At 45.7% G+C, this 23,472-nt stretch overlaps 1 protein-coding gene across 2 annotated transcripts; it reads right to left on the reverse strand.

The window, feature by feature from the left end:
* Positions 1-1,081: 1,081 nt before the first annotated feature.
* Ndufaf6 (NADH:ubiquinone oxidoreductase complex assembly factor 6) lies at positions 1,082-19,601 on the reverse strand. Of its 2 annotated transcripts, none has more exons than XM_052716844.1 (9): positions 19,378-19,601; positions 16,333-16,432; positions 15,462-15,584; positions 13,462-13,518; positions 10,433-10,535; positions 8,899-9,032; positions 7,390-7,491; positions 3,010-3,066; positions 1,082-1,226 (listed from the first exon to the last, which is right to left on the reverse strand). In XM_052716844.1, exons 1-9 carry the CDS (start codon positions 19,572-19,574, stop codon positions 1,098-1,100), a joined length of 1,002 nt encoding a protein of 333 aa, XP_052572804.1. In that variant the 5' UTR covers positions 19,575-19,601; the 3' UTR covers positions 1,082-1,097. The 2 variants fall into 2 exon arrangements, with proteins under 2 accessions (XP_052572804.1, XP_052572805.1); XM_052716845.1 differs by having other exon boundaries at positions 16,329-16,432; positions 19,378-19,492.
* Between the last annotated feature and the right edge of the window lie 3,871 nt (positions 19,602-23,472).

The raw sequence follows: 23,472 nt of genomic DNA on the forward strand, positions 1-23,472 counted from the left end.
AGTCTTGGCTAACAGCATGTCACACACTATGAATCTAAATCCTCTCCCCTTTGGACCCCAGGGATGACACAGAGGGGGAAAGTGAGGACTTCCCCTCTCACCTAGCTCCTCCCAGGATCCCAACTTCCCAGTGAGGGTACAGCAGCCCCATATGGGGAGGGGTGGATGGTGTTGGGATTCTCCAGCTCGTACCCCCCCCCCAGATGTTGGGTGGGAACTCAACTCAATCCTCCTATTCCAATCCCTGCCCTCAGAAAACCTCCAAGTGGTCCCCAGCCCCAGCTGCTTAAGACCTCACCTACGAATACTTAAGCTCTGCTCCCTAGAGCAGCTATGTGATTCCTCTCCCGCTTCCTTTCCCGAGTCACCCAGGAGTTGCTTTGCTCGGATTAAACCTGGTCTTATTAATTCGGCCTGATCTGACTTACTGCATCGATAGAGAGACAATATGGGGCACGGAAACCTTTCAGTAGGATCTCAGCAGGGTCCCAGCACCCAGTCCACCGAAGCTCTGCAGCTGTCCTGTGAGCTACTTGAACCACAGCAATAATTCCTTTTCTCCTTAAGTAAAAAGTTAGCTCTGAGGGCTGGGGAGCTGGTTCAGATGTTAAGAGCTCTTACAGAGGTTCCCGTATCTACATCAGGTAGCTCACAACCACCTATGACTCCAGGTCCAGGGGATCTGACACCCTCTGGCCTCTGTGGGTACTTGCACATAAACTGACCAAGGCAGACACACAATGCATGCACACATGCATACATACATGCAAATACTTCAAGCTCTGGTGCTTGGCAGGCAGCTCAACAGACTCAACAGTTCATAAAGCATGAGGACTTGAGTTCAGGTTCCCAGCACCACAGAGAAGGCTGGGGAAGCTGTGTGTCCCTGTAACCCCAGGGCTTGGAGGCAGAGACTGGAGGAGCTCAAGAGATTGTCTGGCTAGCCATATGCTCCAGATTCTCACACACACACACACACACACACACACACACACACAAACACGTGTGTGCATACATTAGCTCTTACCGTTTCTAAACAAGAATTCAAAGCACACATTATTTTAAACCAATAAACTAAAAGTAAATCAGTAATGATTTTAGTATCTTTTTCTCCATGATTGAATATATAAAGATAACGGAAGTAACGTATTCTTCTTTTGTAAAGAAGGGTGGAATATATCAAAATCCACTCGCTGGATCTTCTTTAAATAGTCCTCTAGAGTAACCTGGAAAAAGAGAACAGTGGTCACTAGATCATAGAATGGTCAAGTTTCCCAAACAAACTAAAGAAAAGTACAGCATGGCATGGCAGCCACAGCTGCAGTCCCAATACTCAGAAAACTGGAGCCGGTGGACTGCCATGCGTCTGAGGTCAGCCTGTGCTACATGATGAAACCAAGGCCAACCTGGGCTAAATAGTAAGACTCTGTCTCAAGAAAAACAAAAAAAAGGCAGATGTGACAGTTCCTACCTGTGATCTGAGTTCTGAGGAGACTGAGGCAGGAGGATGCAAACAATGCCAGTCTGAGCTACAAAGAAAAGGGAAGGTACAAGTACTAGAGCCATTCAGTTTCCTGAGGTGATGTTACACAACGAGAAAACACTTCTCTTCCCCCAGACAGGGTCTCTTTATGTAGCCCCAGCTAGCCTAGAACTCATTATATAGACCGGGCTGGCTTTGAACTGAGAGATCCTCCTGCGTCTGCCCTGTGAGTGCTGGGATGAAAGCTGTTGTCTTAGTTAGGGTTTTCATTACTGTGACTTACAGTAGTGCAGAGGTTCAGTCCATCGTCATCGTGGTGGGAAGTATGGTGGCACACAGGCAGACATGGTGCTGCAGAGGTAGCTGAGAGCTCTACATCTGGGTCCACAGGCAGCAGGAAGTGACAGTGACACACTGGCCTGGCTTGTGCTTCTGAGACCTTAAGCCCACCCCCTAGTGACACATCTCCTCCGATAAAGTCACACCTACTTCAACAAGGCCACACATCTAATAGTGCCTCTCTGGGCCTATGGGGCCATTTTTGTTCAAACCACACAGCTGTGTACCACCATATCTGTCAGGCACTGGGCTAGTCTACCAACCGGGCTACATGCCCGCCCTCATAGCCACTCACTCCATAATTCTAAGAGGCCCCAAGTCCTGCTTAGACAACATCCACAGCACCCCCTGGAATTCTGCAGTGTAGAACCGGTTGCGGGGGGTGTGTGTGTGTGTGCATTAAACAAGGATTAATTAGGCAGCCAGCCTTTATTTTATTCTACACTATTTTTTATTGTTGTGTATGGTGTATGTGGAGGTCAAAAGGATCGGTTCTCTTCTCCATGAACCCCAGATCAGGTCCTAAGTTGACACCACAAACACTTTCACTCCCCGGGTACCTCCCTGGCCCCACACCCAAGAACTTGTGGAGTTAGTTCTCTCCTTCTACCTCTGTGTGCCTTCTGGGGATTGAACTCAGTGATAAGAGGACCTCTAGTGGGGGCGGTGGTGGCGCACGCCTTTAATTCCAGCACTCAGGAGGCAGAAGCAGGTGGAGCTCTATGAGTTTCAGGCCAGCCTGGTCTACAGAGCAAGTTCCAAGACAGCCAGGACTCCACAACACAGTGAAATCCTGTCTCAAAAAGCCATCTCACCGGCCTGCATCAGGGAATTTGAGCTCAGGAAAGCACCTTTTAAATAAGCTTTCCAGGTTATTCCGATGCAGCCAGCTCAGCAATGACCTGTGGGCCGGCACCACTACATGTTCAGGTCACCATGGAGACACTCCCACAAGGTGGTGTCTTCCATCATTCCCATTTTCCTGATGAGTAAATTAAGGCCCCATGGCTACAAAGAGAGAGCAAACACAAGGTAGCCTGGCTGCAGAGCCTGTGCTATGACATCTCAGAAATACGGTGTGACCATCACACTAATCAAGGCAGGAAAACAACCGTAAGAAGTACAGTGGGGACTGGTCTAGTCTGTGCACCAGTTAGTCATCCAGCCTTCTCCACTGGAGCACTCACCGTCTGAAGAAAAGCAGGAAATGCTTTCGCAGGAACGCTTCTGTGCAAGGACCTCGCCTTAAAGGAAGAGGGAAAGAAACGGGTTGGAATGCTTCTGAAGCAGCAGTCGCCCGCTGAGGTGAGCACAAAGCAGCAGCGGCAGTTTAGACACGACAAGGGCCTCTCACAAAACAAAAAAACAGCTCCCCTCTTGCTGCCAGCTTAGCTTCAAAGCCCCGTGGACTTAGAAAGGCACCTGTCATGTTAAAGCCTCTTCCTTTTATGGCTCGGCTGGGGAACTCTGCAACTCCCTTACATCTCACACTAGCTCTACCCTCAGCTCTGCAGTCAACCCTTCCTAGGTTAGACAGCCCCCGTTTAGATCCAGCACAGATGACCTTCTCAGGTGGTGTTCCCACCTGTCTAGTTCACGTCTTTACATCATTACTTCACCTTGATCAAGTTATCAGCTGCTCCTCCTGGAATTCAAACGTCTCTGTATTTAACCCCTAGTCTCGATTCTACCTGACTCTCTGTAGGCTATGAAGACCTGGTCCACTCAGGCCGATGCCATCACCCTGCACTGGCCAGACTGACCCTTATTTCCAGGTCTCTGTGTACATTGTCTCATTAGGAGGAGCACATCCTGCCTCACTTCCCGACTGTGCACTATGGTTTTATGCTCCACCACCTCTCTGCAGCACAGGACATGGGGTCCTTTCTTCTCTGCTCTCCGACGCGGACTCCCAGCACTCCTGTTCTGCCCTTGGCCTTCTTCCTAGTAAGTGGCCCTGCTTCCTTCTACCTGATGAATGGATGTGGCCGCAGGGTTCTGTCCCTCATCCTCATCTAGGGGAACACTCTCTTGAGCAATAGCATCTAGACTTACAGCTTTGACTCCAGTTCTGACCTTCCCAAGTCACAATCCTGCATTCTCCAGTAGCCCTATGTCACGATAGCCAGAGTGAAGATCAGCACCGAGCACACCACTGTCTGCATCTGACTGGCACTGGTGTGGTCTACATGTGAACTCACGTGCTCTCCTTGGCGTCGTGTCACAGTAAGTTATCAAGTCTCATTGTGGGTGTGGGCATATATACACACATGCATCTCTCTCTGAAAGACACTCCTTCCTTCTCCTAAGTAAATCCAACTGTGGGAAGCACAGCCATGGCAAGCCCCACTACCGCTACTACCACCACCTCAGACCCATGGTGATGGCAAAGCCTTCCCCTGGTCTGTGTGTGAATGATGACAGAGTATGTGGACGTTTACGGCCTGAGACCGCTCTCCTACAGAATCACCCACTGACCCGACGCCTTCCTCCGGGTGCTGACAGACTGCAGAGTTTCCAGGTGAGGAGGAATTGCCCTCAGAGTGAGCACAGACACCCGGCTCCAGCCTTTCCCTATGTGTCACTGCCGTTTCTTCAGAGTCTGTCATTTCTTCATTCCCGAGAAGCTCCAGTCAGGACCAGGACCAAGCTGGGTGGGGCCAGATGTGACGAGACACCAACTCTTCTCCCAGCTCCCAGTTTTTTCCCTAGAAACTATGCGTATATTTGTGTGTCTGTGTGCTCATGAGTGCAGGTGCCCATGGAACCTCGAGGCATCAGATCTCCCCTGCCCCTGAGCTGGTTCTAAGCCATCTGATGTGGGTGCTGGGAACTGAACTCAGGTCCTTTAATGAGAGCAATCTGCTCTCTTAACCACTGAGCCATCTCTCCAGCCCCTCAGCTCCCAATCTTTCTTGTCTCAAACACTGCTAGATTCAGGCATGGTAGCACACACCTATCTTCTCAACACATGGGAGGCTGAAGAAACAGGATCACATATTCAAGGCCAGTGTAGACTACAATGGAAGTCCTACCAAGGCAAAAATAGCAAAACCCTGTCTCAAAATAAAAGCAACAGAAACAGACAAGACCTCTGCCAGGTTTCTACTGTGGTACTAATGTCCCAGCTTTACTTGATGGGGCACAAACTAACTTTGATCGCACTTACTACATGGCAGGTGCTATTATTAACTCTTTGTCCGTTAACTCATCTATCTAAACAACACTTTGGATAGGAAGTAACATGATCGTCTTATCTGTGTGGAAGCTGGGGCATGGTAAAATGACAATACAATTAACAAACGCAGAATGACAGACAGACAGTCAGGCTTCTGCTTCTGAGTGTACACTGGCGTCTCCGTGTTCGTGTGCTTCTCAAGAGCCTCCCAAGAGCCTCAACGGTTCTTAGGTCCACCACTCCAAGCCTAGTTTCTAGGAGTGGAATGCATACAACGAATAACAAACAGTGCTTTCAGTCCTGGCTGTTAAAATCCCTTGGAGATCAAGGATGCTAGCTCACTGGTAGCTTTCCTAGCATGTGGGAGACTCCACTCCCCAGTACTACACAACAAATAACCCTTTTTCAATTGTTTAATTTAATAATTTTGTTATTTTTTGTTTGTTTGAGACAAGGTGTCTCTGTATAGCTTGGCTGTCCTGGAACTCCCTCTGTAGACCAGAGTAGCCTTAAACTCAGAGACCTGCCTACCCCTGGGATTAAAGGCATGTGCCACTATGTCCAGCCACAACAAACAAATTAATAAAACACTACGGAAATTGCAATTCTCCGTTTAGGTCATTCTACCAATCTCCAGGAAGAGAGGCCTAGAACTTGGAAGAGGTAGACAGATTCTGTGAGTTTGAGGCTAGCCTGGTCTACAGAGTGAGTTCCAGACTATCCTGGGCTATCCAACGGAAGTGTTTAAGAAAGATTCATTCTTTCACATTTTCACACACACACACACACATCATATTCATCCACATTATTTTCTCTTATCCCCTCCTCCCCCCACCAAACCCTTCCCGAGGGGCAAACTCTTAGAGAACAAAAACAATTCAAGTGAACTCAGGACCAGTTAGGAGCCATCAGAGCCAAATGGAAATAAAGTAAATTTCAAGGTAAAAAAGTGTCAAAAAGGAATAAAATCGAGAGCAAAGTGACTCTTCAACTGGGAAATTCAAAGACTCCTTCCCATGATGGTCTCATTGGAGTGGCTAGAAGACATTAGAACAGGGGACGGGCCAGGGTGATGAACACTCCCTCCAGGCACCACTGAGCACAGAGCACTCACTCAACAGTGAGAACCAGGAGGCTGAGCTCCAGCTGTAACTCCAGTGGGCAGCAGCACCGAGCCAGAACACAGAAGGAGCACCCAGAATGCCGGCTGTGGCTGGGGTTCTGGGAGGGGAGGAGAGACAGGATACTCTGTGGATGAGCAGGGGCGCCCACGTGAGGAAACTCAGGCTTTTCACTCACAAAAGGGTGTGTCCATCACCTGAGAGCGAGAAGGGGTTTTCTAGAGAAGGAAAAGTTTCCAACAGTTCCCAAGATAAATTCTGGAGATCCAATGGACAATGGAGTAAAGACTGCCCAGGTCAGAACCTGTAGTATGCTGTAGAAATGCTATCATGTATATAAATCCATAGTGTCTTATTAGGGTTTCTATTGCTGTGAAGAGACACCATGACCACAGCAACTCTCATAATTTAATTAGGGCTGGCTTACTGTTTCAGAGGTTTAGTCCATTACCATCATGGTGTGACGTGGTACTGGAGAAAGAGCTCAGAGTTCTACATTTTGATCTGCAGGTAGCAGAAGGAGTCTGTGTCCCACTGGCCAGACCTCAGTTTATGAGACCTCAAAGCCTGCCTCACAGTAAAACACTTCCTCCAACAAAGCCACACCTATTCCAACAAAGCCACACCTAATAGTGCCACTTGCTATGGGCTAAGCATTCAAACACGAGTCCATGGGAGCCATGCCTTGTTGTAGAATATTTAGATATGTAAAGATGTGTTACATTTATTTATGCCGCATTTGTTTCATTATGTAAAGATGTGTTGTATTTGTTTACCTTGCCTGCCTAAGGCACCTGATTGATCTAATAAAGAGCTGAATGGCCAATAGGTAGGCAGAAGAGGGAAAGGCAGGGCTGGCGGGCAGAGAGAATAAGTAGGAGGAGAAATCTATGCTCTAGAGAAGAGAAGGAGAAGAGAACAAGGGAGAAAGAGAGGGACACACCTGAGGCCAGAAGTCAGGCAGCCGCCAGCCAGACACAAGAAGCAGGAAAGTAAGACATACAGAAAGAAGGAAAGGTAAAAAGCCCTGAGGCAAAACATAGATGAAGAGAAACAGGTTAAATTACAAGAGCTAGCAAGAAACAAGCCTAAGCTAAGGGCAAGCATTCATAACTAATAAGTCTCCATGTCATGATTTGGGAGCTGGTTGGTGGCCCAAAAGAAAAAGCCTGGCACAATGCCTTTCAAACCACCACACTAGTATGCCATAGGACGGCCCTGTCTAGTAGGGATAACTTCCTTAATAACTGGGCAAAGGAGCTACTTACATGCTTTAGGTGCAAGTGTGCCTGGCTGGCAATGTCATATATTACATCTCGCACATTTTTATCTTGTTTCCTCCGTAGAAAGTCTTCTTGTGAAACACCATGCTGTGAAAAAAATGTATTTTAGGAATCTTTAAGCACACTTAAAATCAATATTGCTTAAGAAAACAGGCATATACAGCATACACAGGATAATGGCTAATTTTTAAATTGTGGGTGTAAGTGTGCAATGGTCAATCTTCTTTATCAACCCGATTGACTACATAATCAGCTAGGAGGCATGCGTGTAGATGGGTCTGTGACAGTAGCCCCTGGAGGGTTATCTAGGGGAGGCGTCCTCCCAGATGGACGGGTATAAGACGACGGAATGAAGGGCAGCGCTCTTTTGCCTGCCACCTTTGCTCCTTGCTGATGAGTGCATCTGCCGTCTGCTGCCACTGCTGCCGGCCTTCCCTGACACTGGAGTCCAGCCTCTCGGGCCTTCAATGTGCACTAGAGACCTGCAGCTCTCCAGGAATCCCCCAGACCTTCAATATCAGGCTGGGATTGCTGAGGCATCTAGCCACGGGGACTGACCAGGTTCTCAGCTTCTCCAGTGTGCAGGCAGCCACTGTTGGATTACTCTGTGTCCACGATGAAGTCAATGTCATAACCCATTTAGGATATATATTCATTCTACTAGTTCTGGTTCTCCAGCAAACCCCGACTAATACACTGTGTATGATGTACGGAGAGAGAAAGTATAACAAAATACAAAAGGATTAAAAGGAAGGCTGGAGAGATAGCTCAACTTGTTGCTCTTGCAGAGGACCCAGGTTCCAGTCTCAGCTCCCACATCTGGTGGCTCAGAACTTCCTGCTCCAGAGGATCTCAGACTCTCTCTGGCCTTCACAGGCATCCATGTGCATATACACATTCACATATCCATATATACACACAAATAAAAATGAACCTTTTCTAAACGTTCAAAAGATAGACAATAAAGAACCTCACTCAAAACCCAAAGTTTGATAAACATTTTTTAACCACTGAGCCATCTCTCCAGCCTCTGATAAACATTTTTAAAAGACATATTCCAACTGGGTGAGATGGCCAACGCCTGTAACCCCAGCACTGGAGGGTGAAGACAGAAGGATCAGAAATGTAAGGCCATCCTCAGCTACATAAAGATTCAAGAGTTCAAGTTCAGCCTAAGCTACCAGAGACCTTGACCCCTTCAAAAACAAAATCAATAAAAATTATTCCCTCCAATAAAATAAAATAACCACCAGGCCCAGGCGAGGTTACTATAACTACTTGGAGGCAGATAGTCATTGGCCAGGAGGTGCAGGCTGTCCAGGCCTTCTTACTGCACTACCTCCAGACACCTCATGCTTGACTACCTCAGTGTGCAGGGCAAAAGCAAGAAGTGATGTGCAGGCCTCTCAAACAGCAATGGAACAAACTAAACAAAACAAAGAGCAACTCCTCTCCTGGTGTCCCCAGAGAATCATTAGCAGGTCACAGCCTCACCTGCACACAGACATCCATGGGCAGGAATACTTTTCTCCTGCTACCATGATAGGGTGCTGCTCTCAAGCACGTGACAATGCCTTGTGCCTTTCCAATGTGGCTCGCAGCATGGTCTGCATGAAGATCCTTCACACCTAGAATTACAGACACCAAATGGGGTTGCTCTCCTGTCCTTGAAGCACAGCAAATTAAGGAAATAGCATAAAACATCACCTGAACCCAGGAAAAGTATTTATCCTGTCAGACATCTGGAAAATAGGATTTACAAGGGACAGTGGGTGCCAGGGATAAGCCAACCATCTTCCTGCCAGCAGGAATCCAAATCTCCACTCATTAGCTCTCCGACTTTTTAGCACACCAAGAACACAGTGAGAATTTAATCAGACTTCATGGGAAACCTAAGAGTTTTATTTCTTCCCTTGAAGTAATCTCATAACAACCTTACTTTTAAAGTATAACAGGACAGGCCTGGGACATTCAACAGGGACTGTGTTCTGAGGTCTGACATAAAGACAGATCACTCTCTTCAAATGAGATACTATCGTCCTGGGCCCCAATAATCTCTCCTTACAATAAGATGCCACCAACTTGGAGCAAGGTCAGAAGAAAAGTGCCATTTCAAATATTTTTAAAGTAGAGGAGAAAGAGAATCTCACAAAATATTATAAGTGTAGTTTTATTCTGTTTTCCATGGGGAAGTTTGCTTTGTGTTGTCCATAAAGTAACAAGTTTTTCCCCCTTTGAGACAGGGTTTCATTGTGTAGACTAGGCTGGTCTCAAACTAGAGACAGTCCTCCTGCCTCAGCTTCCCTAAGTACTTTGATTACAAGTATACACTATCATGCCTAGCTACAATTTTTATTTATTTATTTTTGAGACAGAGTCTCATGATGTAATACTGGCTAGCCTGGAACTCAGTATATAGACCAGGCTGTCCTTGAACTCATTGAAATCCTCCTGTCTCTTCCCCCCATGGGGAAGAATTGAAGTACAGAAACTCGAAGTCATAGGAGATGCTGTAGGGAAAGGGAAAGCCGTTGGCACCACAGACTATTAACCCAGAGCATTCCCATGGGTGCCTGCTGCTTCTGTGAGAGTCTGAGCACTTGGATGAGTCTGCACTCTGAAAGGACGATCAATGCAGATAATAGAGATGTTCTCTTTCTTCCTACTGAAAATAAAAGCTGGCTGGTGGAGCACACCTTTAATCCCAGCACTCAGGAGGCAGAGACAGGAGGATTTCAATGAGTTCAAGGACAGCCTGGTCTACATACTGAGTTCCAGGCTAGCCAGTATTACATCATGAGACTCTGTCTCAAAAATAAATAAATAAAAATTGTAGCTAGGCATGATAGTGTATATTTGTAATCAAAGTACTTAGGGAAGCTGAGGCAGGAGGACTGTCTCTAGTTTGAGACCAGCCTAGGCTACACAATGAAACCCTGTCTCAAAGGGGGAAAAACTTGTTACTTTATGGACAATACAAAGCAAACTTGGAAGTGAGTCTGAGGCACGAAGGAGGAAAGCGACTCACCCAGCACCTCCAGTGTCAAGTAGAGCAGAGAGCTCTGCGTGCCCTCGGCGTAGTCCTCCAGCTCCTGGATACTGCGATAGGCTCTGTCATCCAGATTTCTTTCCTGAAGTCAAAGAAAACGCAAATGAAGTCCACCGAATTATTATTTTTTTGCCCTAAATAAATAAATAAATATAAGAACTTAACAGATTTGTTTAGTTTGTTTAGTGCATGATAAAGATTAAAATATAGCTAGGCATGGACTGGCGTGATGGCTGAGTGGCTAAGAGTACTTGCTGCTCCTGCAGAGACCCCAGGTTCTGTTCTTAGCATGTCTGCGGATCCAATGCCCCTGACCTCCTCAGAAACACCTGCACATGCTATATGAAACATTCATGCAGGCAAAACATTTATACATTTAAATAAAATATTTTAAATATATTTTTCACTCTATATAATCTTTTTAAAATTCTATATAAATGCTAGGCCAGCCAGGGCTACATGAGACCCTGTCTCAAAACACAAAAATAATTCCCCGCCCCCATGCAAGTCTTATATATCAGTGCTCACAAATCGCCTCACAAAATAAGGCTCAAGAATAGCAAGAATGCCCAACCTCGCAGGCACAGGGCTCCCTTCTTCAGTTCTTATTGGTCACTCGTGTGTCTTCTCTGCACATTTATTGCTGAGTTGAAAGAGTCCTGATGTATGTTAGATATTAAGCACTTATGAGATAAGTAACTGACAATGTATTTCCCATTATCTCTGGGTTTTCAACTTTTTGAAGCTTTTAATTTTAACAAATTTTAATTTATCTCTTTTCTTTTTCTTATCTGTGCCTTTGATATCATATTTCAGAAACCATCACCTAATTTAAAGTCACAAAGATTTATAGTTTACATTAATGTTTTGTTTTTTACATCAATGTTTTCTCCAAAGTTTTGTTTTGGGGGTTTTGACAGGCCATCAAACTAAATTGCTGACTTTCATACACACTGTGAGGCAGGGGTCCTGATTCAGTCTATTTATTTATTTAGCTTTACTATTTTTTAGAAAGGGTCTCATGTATTCCAAGCTGTCCCCCAATTATGACTGTGCCTAAGAATGGCCTTGAACCCTCCCCATACATGCCCAGTGCTGAGGTATTGACCTGCACCACAACACCTAGCTTGAGTCCTTCTTTGCAGGTGTATACCCTGTGGTCCCAGCACCATCTGTTGAAAACAGTACTTTCCCACCGAATAGTCCAGATGCTCTCACCACTCAACTGACTATACTCGCTTACTTCTTTTTTATAATGAATTTATGACAGCAGGTGTAGCTGTTCACGTGGACATAGAGGTCAGAGGACAACTTTGGGAAGTCAGTTCTCTCTTGTCACCTTGTGGGATCACGTGGTCAAACTCAGGTCATGAGGTTTCTGCAGCAGGTACTTTTCCCTGCTGAGCCATCTTGCCTGCCCATGGACTCTGTCTATCCCACTGCTCTGTATGTCCATCCTTTGCCAATACCACAGTTGGATTACTACAGCTTTACAGCATGTCTTCCTGTTAACAGCGCATTAACTGAAGGAGTAGAAGACAACGACAACGGAGGTGAACACAGACGGGGACTGCATCCAAGTGCAGCGTCTAGCAAGCTGGACACGACGGAGCACACCCGTAACCCTGCACTCCAGGGGGGAGTTCCAGAACGGCTTGGCCACCTGAGACCTGGTCTCAAACTCCTGTAACCCCAGCACTCAGGAGACAGCGCTGCAAGTTCAGGGCTAATTGGACTACTAATGAGTTCCAGGTCAGTCAGGGATATCCTGTCTCAAATATTTCAGGGCTAAAGGGTTGACTTGGTGGTTAAGAGCACTTGCTGCTCTTTCAGATGACCCAGGTTCAATTCTCAGCATAACAACCATCTAACCCTAGTTCCGGAAGATTCAAAACTTCTTCTAGATTCCTTGGGCAATGCATACACATGGTGCTCAGGTATACTTACAGACAAAACATCCGTACATATAAAATTTAAAACTCTTAAAAAATAGTAATAACTTAAGGACTAGGGATGTAGTCTACTGGATAGCATCCATAAACCCAGCACAGCTGAAAACTAGGCACAGTGGCACAGACCTATAATCATTACAAGAGGGTCAGAAGTTCAAGGTCATCCTGCACAAGTAAGTTCAAGACCAGCCTGCGCTATATGAGACCCTGTCTGGAAAAAAAAAATTAAAGAATAAGTAAATAAAGTAAATGTACATCTTCCTGACAATGGTGTGTGATTAAATATTGGGCCAAGGAGGACACCGACCCAAAATACATCAAAAAGACTACAAAAATGACTCCATGGCCTAGGGCAGTAGCAGCTGGGCTGGGTCAGAATTTATCTCTGAGCAGTTAACAGCGATCTCTACCCCTGGGACTGTCAGACTTCACTGTGTTTACTTCTTGGGCACATCTAGCACCAGGGCAGATGTGTGACCAGCCTTATCAAAGGCTACTCCAGCGGCTGATGGTATCAAGTAACGAGTCATTTTTAAGGCACGGTAATCACCTATGGTTATGGTCTTCAAAAGGCTCTTCTATTTACCTTCTTATCCACTGGTCTATTTTTTGTAATGCTAGGAATTAAACCTAGCATTGCAAAGCTTTACCATCGAGACACATTCCCAGTCGACAAAGTCTTTCTTTTTAAGATACATATGCATTTACTGATCAAATGATGCCACTCCTAGTCAACCCCTAATTTCCTTTTTTAAAGCATCCAATGGAGTTAATGAAGAGAGAAGATACACGAAACAAGGGCAGCTATCTGGGCACGGCGGCCTATGCCTGTGATTACAGACCTTCCGTCTAGGTGCTGGCCATCTCTACCCGATTCGGTAGGGAGTGGGGTGACAGGTCTGGCATGTAAGGACGGACTACAGATAAAATACCTTTGCTCTCTGAGTTTTCTTCCTCCAAAAGATTAGTATGCATACAAAATGTTTTCCTCCGTAAATAATTAACCTAAGGATCAAAAAGGGAAAAACATTTAAGACTTGGACAATTCCAACTTACTCTTTCATCAATGATTCTCATAAGCCATCTTTTTGTTAGATTATGTCTCTTGACAGCCTAAAAAAAAACAAGTGTTGTAAATTTTTAGAAGGTGCTAGAAATGACTTTTCTAGATATGAACAAAATGCACTAGGCAATGCAAAGGTAGGTTCGAGAACACTTGTTACAACTCATCAGACAGGCAGCTATGCTAAAAAGACATCAGGAGAAGAACAGTTATCCGGACAAGCACGTCAGGCCATTTCCAAGCAGACCGACTCTGTATGGCTCCCACAGCCTCTCGGCCTGCTGTACTCGAGCACATTTAATGATTCTTTCTTTCTTTCTTTTTCTTTTCTTGTCTTTGAATGTTAGATGCCTTCATTTTTTATTTTATTTTTGATATTAAAATATAATGACACCACTTTCCCCTTCCCTTCCCTCCCTCTAAACTCTCCCATATGCCCTTTACACTTTTAAATGAAACCAAGAACTCAGTAGTGAGCTGCTTGCTGCCACACCTACCTTCAGCACTTACACAGAACATTCAGTCTTTCTCTTACAGCACATGGAGTTTCACTAGCAAAAATAGCCACTTCCCCCAATGAAGAGCATCTAAAACCCCGAGAACACAGGGCATGGTTCTACACATTTGTAATCCCAGTACTTGGGAAACCAAGGAAGGAGAATCATTGTAAGTTTGAGTCTGAGCTATAGAGTAAGGCCTTGTTTCAATCAATCAATCAATTAATCAACCAATAAACAAACAGCAGTGCCAATGAAGACAGGGTGGACAAGTGTCTCTCCAGGAGTGACACCTCGAGAAGGATGCATGTCCTATTAAACACTCCAGCCAAGAATCTATAACCTACATCTACTGAGAAAATATTAAGACAAACCCAAAATGAATGTCCTGAGACTTTGGAAAAAAAAAGTTAAGAATGACTATACTTCTAAGAAGATGGCTGGACAGTGGCGCACACCTTTAATCCCAGCACTCGGGAGGCAGAAGCAGTGAGTTCAAGGCCAGCCTGGTCTACAGAGCAAGTTCCAGGACAGCCAGGGCTACACAGAGAAACCCTGTCTTAGAAAAAAAAAAGAAAGAAAGAAAGAAAGAAAAAGAAATGTTGGCAAGGTGGCTGTAACTCCATTGGTGAGTGCAAAGTCCTAGTTCAGTCTTCAGTACCACAAAAAAAAAACAAGAAAGTCTATGTCACTTGGGGGTGTCATGAGTCAACCTCTAATCTCTACACATACCGTAACAGGCACATCACGTGTGCTCACTCATACACACACACACACACACACACACACACACACACACACACACACACACACAGTAAGTGAGTAGTTATCTAGATTAGGCTAATTGAAGTGAAAATTGCTCACAGTCAGTGTGAACAATACCATCCCATGGGGTGGCAGACTGAATGAAGAGAGGGAAGGAAGCCAGGCTACTGAGATGACTCAGCAGTAAAGGGACTGACTTACCACCAAGCCTGGTAACCCAAGTTCAACCCCCAGACCAGCTGGTAAAAGACAGAGCTGACTCCACAAGTTGTACTCTGACCCTCACATGTACTTCATGGCTTTCTGTGCTTGCTCTCTCTCACTCTCTCATAATAAATTAGTGTTAAAATGGGGAGCAAGCTGAACACAAGTATTTACTGCTCCCTGCTTCCTGACTCCTAGATGCAATGTGACTGACGTCCCAATCCTGAAACTACACTTACCCGCCATGATGGACTGTAACCCTGGACTGGAGATGAGAAACCTCTCCTTTCTTAAGGTGCTTTTGCTGCAGCAAGACCAGTAACCAACACCCCTGCCAAAGCAGCTCAGACCACTAAAGAGCCCAGGACTACTGAGGACAGAGCCCACCTCACTACCACCACCACTACCGGAATTACAGCCACCCACGAGCAGGCTCAAACACGGCTCCTCTATATTAAAAGTGGTATATACACGCTCATAGAAGACTCTATGTACTATGTATGTGTATATATGTAAGGTTTTTTTACCTTCCAGAGTTCAACGGCCACAGGCTGATGTGGTGGGTTGTCACAGTACATGTCTTCCACAGCTTTTTTCCAGAACTGCATTCGCATCAGTCCAATCGTTTTCTCGGAGACTGAGTCCTTCACCTGTAAACAGAGTTCAGAAACTCTAGGCTGGAGATATACATACATCAGTGGTAGAGTACTTGTCTATGTGTGGAAGCCTTCTGTTAAAACCCCCAAATAGAAACAAACAAATGAAGCGTTTAATAACGTGTCGTGATATGCATACATGTGCCACTCTTCAAGACTCCACACTTTCCTATTCCTCATTTCCAATATCTGACCTCTCCACCTGCTGTCCTAAGAAGGCCAAGACCATTGTACTAGAGTCCCTTCATTCCACACCATTTTACATGTTTTGAATCTGCCCATGTTCTATCCGCTCAAGGAAGAAGGCTCCAGGCTTCCCTGTAATTCTGAGACAGACATCAGTCAGGGTCTGCCAGACTCTCTTGTGTTCTACCATGTAGGTCTGCCAAAATATTGTCCATTCTCAATTCACACTGAATTTTCAACTTTTTCCAATTTTCTATATACACACAAAGTATGCAACTATCGGAGAAAGCAGTAAGATTCTCACTAGTTTATTCAGTTAACAGAAAATGCTAACTGCAAATTTGCAATATACTCAGAAAAACTTAAAAATGCAGAATCATTTCCAGAAATATTAAATTCACCAGCTAGTTTTACTTTTTGGTACTGAATTAAGCCCAAGTAGTTACCAGGAGAAAAAAAACACTAGCAGAAATTTTAAGTACATCTAACATGAATTACTCTATTTCTTTATTGTTCATATCCTCCAACCATATTGTCACAGTATTTTAATACCAGCCTGAGCCAGTTCCACATTGAAGGCCCTCAGTGCAGAAACAGAGCTTCGGCCTTCTGCGGGTAACAGCAGGGAGCACAGGTAACCTTCATAATCCCGCTTCCTACAACAGACAGATCGGAAGAAAACAAGTGTTAGTCTCCACCTTCTGGGCTGCACACAGACCAGACAAAACCGGCAACTGAAAACAATGGCGCTTGGGCTCCCAGTGGCCTTGGTTCTTCAATTATATAACTTTCTCTACAACTACTTAAAACAATGTGTCTGCTTCTCATTCCAAACATTAAAAAAGAAATCTGTATTTTGTTTTATTTTTATTTACAAAGCACTTGTAATTGCTTCAGAATATTTTGCTTTCAGTAAGTACTGAAATGAGCTACAAAAGAAAAAAACAAAGCTGGATATGTTGATACACACTTGTGATCCCAGCATTCAGAAGTGCAGGTAGAAGGAGAATCAGGAGTTTGAGACTAGCCTAGGCTACAATGAAACTCTCTCAAAACAACAACCAACAACGGCAGTGGGGGCAGGTATAAAGAAAATGGTTTAAGCAAGTTTTTATTACATATACATAGAAAGACACAGAAATAAGATATATAAACCAATGTGCGTGTGTATTTCTGTACTTGCTAAAGGAGCCTAGAAGCACAAATGATCTCCACATTCCTGGCATCAATGAATAATGCCAATTACCTGGATACAGACATCAGTTCCTACGACCTCCAGACAGTCTCAAAAGAATGATGCCCCAAGTTGGGGCGGGGAAAATACATATCCAGAGAATGATAGGTTGGGTATGGTATATACTCAGGGGGCTCAGCAAGAAACCACTTACGTCCACGATTTCAAGGCCAGCTTTCAAAACACAGCAAGGAGCTGTCTAGAAATATAATGGCTAGTGTGCAGCTCAGTGGTACGGAGCTTGTCTTGCATCACCAGGCCTGAGTTCAGTCTCCAGCACCATAAAGAAAGCCCAGCAAACAGTCGTGACACGGTGACAGCCAAAGCCTACAACCTCACTACTTGGGAGGAGGGAGGAGAGCGGGGAAACCCAAAACACCTGCCAAACACGGGAGCAAATGCATTTTTGGATTTACTTCCCCAATGAAATCCAGGGCGATTTAGTTATTTTAGTAATGCTTAAGCAGTGGTTCTCAACCTGCAGGTCACGACTCCTTGGAGTTGAACGACCCTTTCACAGGGGTACCTAAGACCAACGGAAAACACAGATATTTACATTACGATTTATAACAGTAGCAAAATTGCAGTTACGAAGTAGCAATGAAAATAATTTTATGGTCAAGGGTCACCACAACAGGAGGAACTGTATTAAAGGGTTGCAGCATTAGGAAGGTGAGAACCACTGGCTGAGAGGCCCTTGAAAGCAGGCATTTTAAATCAGATACTGGGGATGGATGGAGAGAGGGCTCAGCAGCTAAGCTAGCTGCTCCTCCAGAGGACCCTGGTTTGATTCCCAACATCACAACTGTTCCAGGGGGTCTGACGTCCTCTTCTGGCCTGAGGCACCAGGCATGCAAACAGTGTACGTACACACATACAAAGTATACACACATATGTACACACACACAGGCAAAACACAAACATAAAATAAAAATAAACACATCTTTAAAAACAAAAAACAAACCAACAAAAAACTGGTGGCACAGACCTAATTTAGTCCTAGCACTTGGGAGGGAGGCAGGCAGATCTCTGTGACCTCCAAGCTAGCATGGTCTACATAGCAAACCATGTCTACATAAAGACCCTATCTCAGCCGGGCAGTGGTGGCACATTTCTTTAATCCCAGTACTCTGGAAGCAGAGACAGGCAGATCTCTGAGTTCAAGGCCAGCCTGGTCTACATTGTGAGTTCCAGGACAGCCAGGGCTACACAGAGAAACCCTGTCATGAAAAACTTTAAAAAAAAAAGAAAAAAAAAGGCCCTGTCTCAAATCAAACAAAAACTGTATCAGACACCAGTGTTAGCAAGGAAGGGCAAACTGCAGGGGTGGCGAGGGTGGGTGTTGTTAAACCATAAATGTTCACAGGGCTCTATTCCAAGGCAGGGCCAACCCACCCCACACCCCACATATGTCTATGGAGGAACTCCCAGATGTCTTTCCCGATACCGTGTGAACAAAGCACAAGTCATGAGACTGTTCTAGTCAATCTCAGGGAAATTCCTTGTTCCCTTGACCTGACATGAAGTGAGATCATCTATTAAATAAGATAATAACCTAACTATGTGCCAGACAATGATATAAAATGCCTGGTAAACTTTATTTTTAAACTCGTATTTATTTTTATTTATATGAGTTTTTTGCCTACACCACGTGCCTACCTAGTGCCCAGGAACACCAGGGGGGATTGGCTCTCCTGGAACTGGACTTACAGGCAGTTGTGAGCTGCCATGTGGGTGGTGGGAATCGAACCTAGGTCCTCCAGATCAGCCTGTGCTCTTAAACACTGACCCATCTTTCCAGCTCCTAAATGCTCTAATTCTTACAACCCTTGACGGGAATAGCAATTCGTACGGACCGTTAAATAAGTTGCTTTGGACTTTATTTTTGTAAATAATTTTTAATACAGTCTCATGAGGCTGATGTGCGGCCCAAAATAACCTTCAGCCTCCGTTGTCTCTCCCCGAAGATGAGTCACAGGCGTGTGTGCCAGGTTTTGTGAGAAGCTGTTGATCTAACTAACCCTCGTGCATGCTAGGCAAGTACTCTACCCACGGAGCTAAATCCGCAGCCTCTGTAACATAGATACTTTTAACAGTGCAGAGCACACAGAGCCTTTAACAGTGTTAAAATCACTAGCTGTCTATGAATAAAAAATGCTAAGCATGCAAAAGTTGCAGCGTCCCTTAAAGGCAGGGTTCAGGCAGGGTGACGTATTGAGCCGAGGATTCCGTGGCCACGCGAACAGGCAGGCCTGCTGCCTCCCTCTCCAGCACCCGCCCGGAGCCCACCAGAACGCAGGGCCAGGAGGATCAGCCCAGTGAGGGCTCCGGCTCCCGGGGACGTCCCGGGGCAGCGCCGCCGCTCACCTCAGCAGCTCCAGGCAGTAGTGGTCGGACCCCGGGACGCCGGGCCCGCTGGCCGCCGCCACGCTGCGCCGGACTGCCGAGGGCCCCGGGAGCCGCCGCACACGTCCCCACACATCCCGAGGCGGCCGGCGACGGAACAGGCCAGCCAAGCCGAACGGCCTTGGGCCGCGGACGGGACCAAGCATGGAAGTCGCCATGACACCCGCGTCACGTGCCCTCCGACCCCCGAGGCCACGCCCCCGAGAGGCGGGCACGCCCCTCGCAGGCGGCCACGCCCCCTGCAGGTCCCTGCGTCTCTGCAGAGGAAGGATGGATGCCTCTCGGACCAGAGCCAGGTGTCGCTGTGTTCCCACACACTGGCTGTTGGGCTGTCCTCTCTAGCATCCATCCTCACAGGACTCCAGAACTCCAAAAGTAGTGGGTCCTGCTTCTGGCAGGAGCGGCTGCCGTTACATCCCACCACCCCAGAGACTCCACCCGCCCTCCTTTGGTCCTCAGCAGGAACACGCTCGGCACTTAGCTTGTAATCGCACTGCCAGAAGCCTGCCGTGCGGATTCACCCACATACATTCCCAGAGGCCTCCCAGTGTTGCCCTGAGTGGGTACCACTGGGTAGCCCTGTAGCTCCAAGAGAAAAACCCAAAGATGCTTGAGAGACGCAACAGGTTTGGCGCCATTATTAAGCACCAAATCACCAGCCTGTAGCCGGCTTGATGTCGGTTGTCTCTCACAACACTCGAAAAGTCCAAGAGAGCGGAGTCATTATTTTGTTTCCTGCTTCATCCCTGTTGGGCCCAGATCGCGACCCCCAGAGAGACCACCAAAGACGAGCATGCCGGAATGCAAAAGCATGGTTTAATTCTGGATATCCAAAAGCAATACAAGCCTAGGCAGGGACTTCGTCCAATTGGAGGCAAGGTCAAAGCCCAGAAGTACACATCGGTAATGCCAGCACTAAGGAGGCTGAGACAGGAGGGTCGCATGTTCAAACCCATCCTACGCTACACTGTGAGGCTGAAGCAGGACAGAAGGAGAAAAGTGTGAGCCTGAAAAAGGAAAGTAGCCCCTCGGCCAGGAATCAAGCCCTTTAGTCTGTGGAGAATTTAGAATTCCAACACGAGGCTGGAGAGATGGGTCAGTGGGTAAGAATGCTTGCTATGCAAGATAATCTTGCGGCTCGCAAGATTATATCATTGAGATTCAGCTGTGTATTAAAGCAGAACTTTGACCAGCCAAGGGTCTGTCAAAAGGCAAAGCCATTTATTATGAATATTTGGTGTTACCCAGCCTTTAATATTCCAGCTGTCTTCTGCTATGAAATCCTTGTGTGCCCAGACCAATTGGTAAACAGTTCAGCTCCCCCGACCTCCTGAACCTACTAAGTTACTAACTCCCCTGCTGAGCTTAGGAGACAAGCTGGTGGGAGATGCCTAGCTTTGTTTCCTGTGCTAATGAAACTCAGACCATCCCTTCTCCTTGAGAAGGCCTAGCAGTTCTCCAGAACAATTGACTGAGAACAAAAGAGATTTTTACATATCAAGGTGAGAGGTAAAACAACATTCCTGAGGAGTCAGGGAACCACGTGCCCAGGGAAAGAAAGTGCAGGCATTTTCTATAGACAGGGACAGAACAGCATGGCAAGAGAGGAGAGGATGACAGAGGTTCCATAGAGGGTAAGCGGATCTCGGGTAGCGTTTTCTGAGTGCCAGGAGTAGAGAGTAGCAGAGATGGAGAGAGAGGATCCAGAGGACGAAGCATAGGAGTTAGTCGTTAGCTGGACTATGAGCTGGGCAGCTGGATGGAACTGCAGTTATGGAGACAGGATTTCATCCCAGAGAAATAAAGTAGATGGATATAGAGCTTGGTGTGTCTAGAGTTATTCCTTCCTTGAATGCCTGGTGGAACTATAGCTGAATTGATAGAATTTTGTCTTAGAGGAATAAAGTCATAAGAACATAGTGTACATAGATTTTTTTTTCCCTCAGATCCCATGCCAGACTTAGCTGAGCCCCCGGACCCTGGATACTCTATAAGATAAGCACCTGATGAGGTGGAGAGATGGCTCCGGGGAGCAGGAGACAAAAGAGGGTAACAAGAAGCAAATATGATTGAAATGCATTACGTACATACCATAATAAACCCGTTATTAATGTATAATTAATATATGCTAATAAGGTGTTTAAAATACAATAAAATGAAATTATACTACAAATGATTGTTGTTACCAACTATTATTAATTGAACATTCAACAGGCATGTGGCACACACATAGAATACCAGCATTTCAGAGGTAGGGACGAAAGGGTCAATAACTCAATGTCCAGCTGGAGAGATGATTCAGTGGTTAAGAACACTTATTTGTATTCTACTAAAAGAGAGACAGAGAAGGTGGATTTGGGTGGGTGAGGAAGTGGGAGTGATCTGAAAGGAGGTAGAGAAGGGGAAACCATAACCAGAATATATTGTGTGAAAAAAACTATTTTCAATTTTTTAAAAAAAGAGCACTTGTTACTTTTCCAGAGGACCCTAGTTCAACGCCCAGTGTCCACATCAGGTGGTTCACAACCACCTGAAACTCCAGCTCCAGGCAGGGCTCCAAAGCCACTGGCTTCAGAGGACACCCACACAAACACATAGTTAGAACTTTTTAATTAAGAAAAAAAAAAGAATTCAAAGTCATCCTTGGCTACATGGTGGGTTTGAAGGCCTGTGTGGGATACCTATCAAGGAAAAAAGAGAGAGAGAGAGAGAGAGAGAGAGAGAGAGAGAGAGAGAGAGAGAGAGGACGAATTGTGACTATATGAATATGAAAATACGTTCTTAGTCTAATTCTCTGATATCAAAAAATGTCTCTGAACTGTGAGTACACTTTCATTCAGAATATAATCAAAACAGAAAGCTCAGCCGGGCGGTGGTGGCGCACGCCTTTAATCCCAGCACTCGGGAGGCAGAGCCAGGCGGATCTCTGTGAGTTCGAGGCCAGCCTGGACTACCAAGTGAGTTCCAGGAAAGGCGCAAAGCTACACAGAGAAACCCTGTCTCAAAAAACCAAAAAAAAAAAAAAAAAAAAAAAAACAGAAAGCTCATTGCTTGTGCAAGAGAAATGTCAATGACCACAGAAGCACTGTTTATTAACTGGGCCTTAAGCCAAACTGGTTGTCCAGAATGACCGAGTTAGTTATCACTCTATGGTAATGGCTGTAACTGATCTTTGTTGTGTACAATACATAATGGCTATTTATTTATATTGAGATATATTTATATATTTCCCCAAATATAGCCTAATTTCCATTGTTCTTTGGTTGATTGATAACTGCATTGGAAAGAGTTATGTCGTGTTCCAGATTTTTCCACAGCCTTTGTCAAAAGTTCCTCATTCCTCACGCCAAGAGTCAAGCTAACGTCACAAGAGCTTCAGTCTGTATTTGTTTAGTTTTTTAATGTCAATAGAAATTTTTTTTTTCCGAGACTGGGTTTCTCTGTGTAGCTTTGCGCCTTTCCTGGAACTCACTCTGTAGACCAAGCAGGCCTCGAACTCACAGAGATCTGCCTGCTTCTGCCTCCCGAGTGCTGGGATTAAAGGCATGCGCCACCACTGCCTAGCTAGAAATTTATTTTCTTATGGTTCTGAGATCAGCATGCCAGAACTTTCTGTGTTCTGATGTTGGGTTTCACATCAGAGGACCCTCTTTTTAGCAAAAATCAAAAAACAGTGTGTGTGTGTGTCTGTGTGTGTGTGTGTGTGTGTGTGTGTGTGTGTGTGTGTGTGTGTCTGTGTGTCTTTCCACCGTGTGGGTAACATGGCTAGAACTAAGATTTTTAGGCTTGATAACAAGGGCCTTTGCACACTGAGCCATCTTGACAACATCTACTACCCCCTTTAAAGACTTATTTTCATTTTTCCTGATTATATGATTATATGCTGTCTGCTTGGGGGACCAGTGCCCATGGAGGCCAGAAGAGGGCATTAAGTCCCCTAGAGCTGGAGGTACAGGTGGTCAACCACCCAGGGTGGGTGCAGCAAACAGAGGAATCCTCTAGAAAGGCAGCAAGTGCTCTCAAGCGCTGGCCATTCCTCCAACTTCATTTTGTTTG

The sequence above is a fragment of the Peromyscus californicus genome, unplaced genomic scaffold, assembly GCF_007827085.1.
Source record: "Peromyscus californicus insignis strain IS unplaced genomic scaffold, ASM782708v3 Scaffold_5__1_contigs__length_169319896, whole genome shotgun sequence".
Taxonomy (NCBI): domain Eukaryota; kingdom Metazoa; phylum Chordata; class Mammalia; order Rodentia; family Cricetidae; genus Peromyscus; species Peromyscus californicus.